Source organism: Astatotilapia calliptera, chromosome 3 (genome assembly GCF_900246225.1).
Source record: "Astatotilapia calliptera chromosome 3, fAstCal1.2, whole genome shotgun sequence".
NCBI lineage: Eukaryota > Metazoa > Chordata > Actinopteri > Cichliformes > Cichlidae > Astatotilapia > Astatotilapia calliptera.
In genome coordinates, this window is record NC_039304.1 from 29,036,671 (window position 1) to 29,045,156 (window position 8,486).

General features: G+C 37.1%; 1 protein-coding gene across 1 annotated transcript; it reads right to left on the reverse strand.

Moving 5' to 3' along the window:
* Nucleotides 1-1,015: 1,015 nt before the first annotated feature.
* Nucleotides 1,016-3,382, reverse strand: LOC113014014 (uncharacterized). The gene is made up of 5 exons (XM_026155311.1): nt 3,352-3,382; nt 2,574-2,865; nt 2,335-2,471; nt 1,394-1,688; nt 1,016-1,193 (listed from the first exon to the last, which is right to left on the reverse strand). The coding sequence occupies exons 1-5, from the start codon at nt 3,380-3,382 to the stop codon at nt 1,016-1,018; spliced, it is 933 nt and encodes a 310-aa protein (XP_026011096.1).
* Between the last annotated feature and the right edge of the window lie 5,104 nt (nt 3,383-8,486).

Consider the following 8,486-nt stretch of genomic DNA (forward strand, 5'->3'; position numbering starts at 1 on the left):
CCTGCCACCAAGCTGCAGGCTCACAGGTGGAGGAGGGGTGGGAGGAGGCGGAGGAGTTGGTAAAGGAGTGACAGCTTCTGGAACTACAGGGAAGTACTTTGTTTTAGGTTTCTGTTTGTTTAAGCCAGTTTGGTTGTTATTGTTTTCCTTTCATTTTAACATGTTCCATTGAAATATTCTGCAGTTTAACTGGACACTGAAAGCTAAAAGTTCAGCAAAGTGCATGATGTTCATTTGGTCCTATGAACAATGGTAAATACAAGAAAAAGAAAAAAACAACAACAGTAAAAATTTTACAATAATAATTTAAGCACACAAAACCACAACAATTTCTAAAAAATAGCACAACAAGACCCTACCAGATAGAGAAGCAAACACCTCCACTTCACACAGGGTTGCGTAAGTCCTTTTTCCTGGTATGATCACAATGATGTAGCGACCTTCCATTTCATTACACTGGAATGTGTATGTTGGTGTACCATCTAATGATGTGATCATGCCACAACTGATGGATGTAGAGAAACAACAAAGAAAATGATAGATTAGAACTTAAAACTATGTTCAGACATTAGTTTTTCTTTGTTTTAAAAAAACAAAAAAATATTGAATTTAATGTTGAAGGAGAAAAGTTACATTTATCAGAAATCAGATCTCACCTGGGGTTCATGTTACCATTTTGATCCAGCGAGTTCCCGATCAGGATCTGTGCCCCAAGAATCCTTTCTATAACAGCATCCTGTCTGTTGATGATGGTGACAGCACTGACTTTATAGACAGCCAGTAAGTCTACTCTCCACCAGGGACCCAGCTGTCCTACAGTACAAGAACAGCATCTTATGTTGAAGTTTCCATTCCTGCACCCATCGACACCCTTTGAGGGCCCATACTCTGGCCCATACCAAGTTGATGACTGTACTGTTTGTTTGTTTAAGGCCATGTTTGGAAGAGGTTCAACTAAATTGTGGAAAAGAAGAAACAAGTATGAATGAGTACTTGGGAGGTGTGTTTCAGTAGATCAGATCCAGTCACTTAAAGCTCTACCTGCTGGGGCAGCATACACCTCCACTTCACACAGGGTGAGAGTCTTCTTCTGTCCAGGAAGAAACACATTCACAAAGCGACCCTCCATGCTGCCTCCATCACACCGGTATGTGTAGGTTTTACCCGCGTTGATATGTGAGATGGAAGCACACCTGACAGCAGAGAGTGTGGGGGCAGCATTATGTTAGTATTATGGACTTCATGTTAAGGAGAAGGTAACATCAAGTAATTAACTAGTCCTGTGGTCGATAATATGTATATTCTAATTGCTGAAACATTGCTGTTCAAGTTATTCTAAAGTAAAACAAACAAAGAAAAAAATCACAATGAACGTTGACTGATATAAAATTACCTGGGATTATTGTTTCCATTGTTCTCCAGTGAGTTTCCTATTCTGATCTCAGCTCCATCCAGTCTTTCAGCACAGCAGTCTCCTCTGTTGGTGACTTTTACAGCAGTGATTGTAAAGCTTCGCTGCAGGTCCACCCTCCACCAGGGGTTGGTCTCGTCTTCAGCCGTGTGGCTACAGAACCCATTGCTATAGAACGAGTTCCGTCTGCCATCGATGGCTTTGGACGCAGTGGCAAAGGAGAGTGTAGATGACTGGGCAGCTTCTCCTTTGAGTGCCACATTGGGTAATGGGTATCCTTGAAGGAAAACCAAGAAAACAATAATTTATGTTGTTTGGGCTCTGACAACTCTTATTGATTTATATAATAAAAACACAAAGAATAATTGCATGTCACAGTCCTGGGTCAATTTGACCCAGCATTCTTAGGTTTCTTGTGTTTTTCTACTTTTTTAGTTCATGATTTATTCCATGGTTCCTAGGTTGTTTATTTTATTTTACTGGATTCCGCCTTGTGTCTCTGCCCTCTGTCTCCCCATGTGTCTGTGTTATATTGTTGTGTGAGTTCTCGTGCCGTGGTTTGTGTTTCATTCTGTTATGTTTTCCATGTTTACCCAGCTTGTCATGTTTGCACTCTTCCTTGTGTTTCTCAGTGTTCCCTCCAGTCTGCATCTCTGTATATTTCCTGTTTTACTCTGAAGGTCTGTGTCTCATGTTAGTCTATTCTGTTTTGCTTCCTTGTCTCGTTGTGCCCAATCAGTTCCACCGGGCTTGCCACCTGTTCCTTGTTCCCTCATGTTCCTGTCTGTGTATTTATATTGTGTGTCATCTCGTCCTCGTTGTTGGTTCGTCTGTGTTTCTTCCCTGACATGAAAGCTGTCATTTGTTCTTTGACTCAGTAAATTGCAGTTTTATGTATCTGCATCAGAATTGAAAGTATTTACCGTAATACACTTCAACCTCACAGAGACTTAGGACCTTTGCACTTCCTGGTAAAAACACAGTGACGTAGCGTCCCTTCACAGAGTTACATGGAAAATAAAACGCTTGTCCGCTGGGAATGTGGGAGATGACAGCACACCTGTGTATGAAACATTCAAAAAGAAAAAGTAAAGAATAAATATAAATAAGTCCTATTGATATGATAAATAATGACTTACGGTTATAAATCAAGCTCTGTCACCTGTTACTTTCAGGGTCACTGATTGTTATTGAATTTCCGATCCAGATTTCGGCACCATCCAGCCCATTTTCCAATTCCTGTCTATTGGTTATCATTACAGTCCCAATTGTATACATATTTACCAGGTCTACTCTCCACCAGGGATCAGATTCTACATTGGTAAGTGTGCAAGACCCACTTTGATAGTTTGCATCTCTGTTTCCATCAACTGCCTTACCAGCAATACCCACAGTGCCACTGGTTGAAGATTGGACAGCTTTTTGTTTCAGTGCCACGTTGTAAAGGAGTTGACCTAAGTGATTAAAAAAAAATATTAATGAAAACATAGAGGGCTATTTTTACATTTTTGCTCGGAATAAGCAATATACATATAAATATATAGATAAATCAAGGTCCAGTGTCAAATTAGTAGTTATTATATTTGTATTTGCCTGAACTGAGACGGATTCATTTTATTAAGAATGAAACTTTGCTCAATTATTGGCTGTGCTTTCTAAATAAAAATCTTTATTTTTTAAATTTTTGCAAACTTGTGATAGTTTGCACTTAACAAATGTGGACGAGAATGTTTTGATTGCAGAAGAAAAATTTACCTGCCAGTGTTCCAGATGTTAATGTTAACATGATGGAAATGCCTGTTAACATACCGACATTTGAAAGATATTTAAAAAAAAGGAGTTATTTTTTTGAATGATCTCACTGATGTGTACATTAAATTCCATCATCTTCATTTTAACTTTATTTTTTCTTAAAGAAAGTTTAAGATACTTTAACTTACCAATGAAGCTCCAACTATGAGTCCCACTCATGGCTTAAGAAAGTATCCAAGTCAAATGTATTGTGGCATTAATAAAACGCAGTAATTGGCAGGTAGACTGACTTACTGTCTCTGTAGTTTTCTTCTAATCACTACCAGTCTCATACTTTACTCCTGCATTTGTTTCAGTATCCAAGAATATGCAAATTTTTAGTCACTGATGTTTGCATGAATGACCACACACTCAAAATCTTCAGACCAAACCTTTCCACTGCATGTTTCTACAATTTAATGTTTAAACATTTTATTTTTCTACATTTTCACTTGCCTTATTACACATTTTTATTCATTTCACTGATCATTACATTCAAAGGCACATAAGCTTACCTCAAAGTCTATCAGCCAGATTGAAGATGATGACACTTACATTTCTCAAGTGTAATATTTAATTTCAACACTAAGGGCTCTTACACAAACAGAGATACCTTTTATACATTTAATATATTGCTGAATTTACAACAACAAAAAATGTGGAGGGATATATTATACAGTAATAAGCAGACATAGTGTATAAAACTTAAGTTACTATGACCATGAGTAATGAACCAATCAGCAGCATTTTAAACAGGGATCAGAAGCACAGCTGTATATGAGTCCAACTCAGTGTATCATCAGAACAAGGGTTTTAAAAAGAGACAACCTGTTTTTTTTCTGCAGCTACAGTTTTCCACAGCATCGTTTACATCAGGGGTGTCAAACATAAGTCCTGGGGGCCAGAACTGATCCGACAGAGACTCCAATCTGGTCTGCTGGATGGTTTTGGAAAATGTGCAGGGCATGCATTTGTGGACTTCTTATAGGTGTACAACTTTTCCTGCTGACAAAAAGCTCCTCAAGAGCCATTTATACTACACCAAAGTAGTTAGGTATTAGATAAACAGTTAAATGACAGAAAAAACCTTTTACTGTGTACAACAGGAATTCGAGTAAAAAAATGAACGTTTTCATCAGTCAAATAAAGATATAAGGTTTTATACATACAGGAGATCTGGGCAGTGAGCTACAAGAGATTTTTCTGTACTTTTACACACTTGTCATGTAGAAAAACTGAAATGTGCTGTTGAAATTGCATTTTTACAATATTTAAATATGTATAATAATAATATACATACGTTTAACGTTATATAAGCCCAGTCAGATCACAAGAGGATGTTTAGGTTCACTTCACAGGGAACAAAATCTTGTGGCCAATTTAAGAATTTAAAATAAAAACATCAAAACAGATTTAAACGGAATGAAAATGTTGCCATTGATGTAGTACTGGCACCACCTGTTTATACTGAGTTTCATATATGCTACATGGTTAATAATTAGCTTTAAAATAATAATATTTATTACTATTTTTTTAATAATTTGGTCAGAAAGACACTGAAAAGACATCTTTCTAACTCTGAAAGCTGAAGGTTGGCTTTTCCACATGAATCGTTCAGTCCAAATTGAGTTAAAGAAAAAAGAAGAGAAAAGAAAAATTTCACTACAAAAAATGGGATTTTATCATTTTTGCTTATCTGAACAAAAGTCTGAATGAAATTTCTTTCACGTTCATCTTTGTGGATTAAATGATGTAGATAAAATACCTGCCCCGCTAATGTCACAGCAAGTTTGTGTTTTCTGTCAAAACTAAAAAACAAACACGCCTGTCTGGAGAAGGCAGCAATGCAAATGAGAAAACACAACAACACCTGACTTAAGATCTGCATCTTCTGAGAATATTTGCTAAATTCAAATCATTAAGAGGCATCTGACCTCTCAGTATTTTGCATCTGTTCAAAATTACATCAAAAGCAGTTTGCCTTTTACACTGACTTTAAATTAATAATATTTGAAAAATAATATTTGTTGAACTTGTTTAGTGCATGCAGTGAAATGGGTTCATATAAAAATGTTTTTGTAAAAACTATACTTTAAAATACTTGAATAAAATCAACATTTAGCAATAAATCAAAACTAAAAATTGGAAGTTTTATTTAAATATTTTGCAAGATTTTACAGTTTTACCTCAGTATACATAAGAAAAACTGTTTGCAACACGTCTAGTCATGCCTGTCTGGAAATGCTAGCAATGCAAATGAAAGAAAAAACAAGGACACAGCCTTTGACTTAAAGACTATATCTTTTGAAAAAATTTTCATTTGCAAAATTCAAATCATCACTGTGTATGAAATGAGAGCAGGGAAGGGCCTCTTTCTATTTTGCATAAACATAAACTGAGTAAATGAGCCTTCTTTATGAAGTAGTACATGAGAACACAAACTTTATTTCAGTCTAAATTATAATTCTAATGAATATGTTTGGCTTGAAACACGATCATAGAAAAAGAAGGAGTCTTTAAAAAACAACAGCAAAAAAAAAAATATTATAAATTCCAGTAGATTTTCTTAGTGTACAGGCTGTGATCAAATGACCTGTCCTGTGCTCTGAGGTTTAATGCTCTTTGTTAATTTATAAAACTAAATTCAACAAGATGCAACCTGATGTCTTGGCTAATATCCATCCTGTATACTCACAGTACATTCATACTAGACTGTTTAAAATTGATGTAAAGGTGGAATTCAGTGAATGAGTCTAATCATTGTCAGCTAAAATTCATATTAAATCCATCACAGGCTTGGAATTGGCTAATTTGTCAATTGTTTGTTACAAATGTTTGTATTTTAATATTAAAAAAATGTTTTTGCCCAAAACATATGTGCACTAAATTGGTATGGTCTGGATCTGGCCCACACAATGTGCTCACACATGGCCCACATACCGCAAAGAATGACGGCCCTTTGGTGGCCCAGATCTGGTTTGCCAGAGGTGCACAAGCACAAGGCCAGTTGCAGACACACTGGTGGTCCTGTGCTGGCCCATGTGTGGACCTCTGGCAAACCAGATCTGGGCCATCAAAGGGCCGTCATTCTTTGTGGTATGTGGGCCATGTGCAAGTTGTGTGCAGCCACGGGCCAGTTGCTGACACACTGCTGGACGAGAACAGTTTCAGCTTTTGCCCAGATGTCAGCCTAATGTGTACCTTAATCAAGCTATGTAATAGAAACATGTGCCAGAACATAATAGTGCAAACGTAACAAGATGATACTCTGTCCAGACAGCGAATGGCCTGATTACTGTAAATGCTCTACATAAGATGGCACGTACTCCTAATCGCACACTTTTTCTAGACTGAGTGCTTCTTAACTACATTCACACACATTGACACTAATGACATGCAGACTGGAGAAGCCAGGAATCAAACCACTAACCTTCCCATCACTAGGTGACCTGCTCTACCTCCTGAGCTACAGCTACCCAGTGGTAAAAATGAGTAAACCATCACTAGGTTTTGGATAAAGTGTAAACTCACAAACCTGTCAAACCTTCATTTGAAACATTGGCTACCATAGCAGTATAGTATTGCAACATGGCATTTGGGTTTTCTAACTAAAATAGGAAAACAGGAACATAAACAGTGCCTCATTGCCAGACCTGGCCCACATCTGGTTGACATGCACTCTGCAATGACACCAGTCAGAAGTGCCAGCTTGATGCGAGATCCCGGCCAGGCCTGCTTTGTATGGGGCTGGGCCACATAAACCAAACAATAATTGGGCCAGATATGACATGCCATCATGCATAGACAGTGCCATCTATGCCAGGCCTGGCCCATATCTGGATGACATACGTCTTATCATGCCAGAAGTCAGCCAGCAGTGCCGGCTTGATACCAGATCCGGGTCAGACCTGCTTGTTATGTGGGAATGTGTGTGTAGTGTTAAAAAGTGCTTAAAAATGTGTGCTCTTTTCTACACGTAAACTGTTTGATATTAGAATATTTCATAATTCAGAGAATTTGTACTTCAGTTCTGGCTTTATCAAGACATTTCATCACTACAGTCATAACTTTAGAGCTAGTTATTATAGGCACATATTTCCATATAAAATGTAAAGGAGTAAACTCACTTGCTTTGCATAGATACAATTACTACAAATGCTATGAGCATTACTATGAATCAGAAAGGAAAAATCTACAAAGAAATTATTTATATATGACTTCAACTTAGTGTTTCATCAGGATTGGCGATATGAAAAAGAAAACATGGTGTGTTGTGCACTTACTGAAATTTTGGCAAAATAGTTTTAAAGGAGTACAAAACAGGTTTTAAGTAATAACTATTTCTAACAAAAACTATGCATCACAGTTTATACTGTGTCATCTTGGTTCCTATGGACTTGTTGGATCCTTGGTGCTGTAGAAATGAACTCTCTGCACAGCACTGTCAGCACCTGAAAGGACATGAGTTACAGTTAAATCAAAGTAATGCACAATAATTGCATACAAGCCTTAACATGGTGCAAGTAAAACCTGATTGGCAGATGAAGTTGAGGCTCTCCTCACAGGGCTGGTCCTGCCAGAGGAAGTTATCCATGCTGGCCACGCCTCCACAGGTGCTGGAGTAGCTGTCAGGAACAAAATCTTGTGGCCAATTTAAGAAATTCATGGAATATCCAGACATCCAGAACCACTCATCTGCTCTGAGGGATCTGTTGTAGAGAAAGTAATGGACAGATGTAAACTGATTGGAAATGCTTCTGTAGAATAGGGAGCACTTGTTTACAATGAGTTTGACAAAAGCTACAGGATTGATATTTATCTTTAAAATAACAATTTATATTAATATTTTTTAAATAATCTAGAAAGACCCAAAGACACAAAACTTTTTTTAAGCTGAATGTTGGCCTTTCCAGTGTAATTTTCAAAATTTTCAAAAGTCTTGTTTGTGGATTAAATAATACAGAATAAATAAACTGCCCTTCTTGTGTTACAGCAGCTGTGTTGGTGTCTGGGACAGGCAGCAATGTAAATGAGAAAACACAAGAACACAAAGCATTTGACTTAAAGATCTTCATTTTCTAAAAATATTTCCTAAATTCAAATCATTAAGGTGGGCCATCTCACCTCTTGGTATTTTGCAGCAGTGTAAAATTAAGTCATATGCCAGCTTTACTGACAGTAAAAAGATAGCCTCTATGATCATCAATTAAAAAAATGATCACAAAATGGGTAAATATTTTTCTTTTTTGCAGGCATTTTGTGGTAGAGCAGGGCATCTACTTAT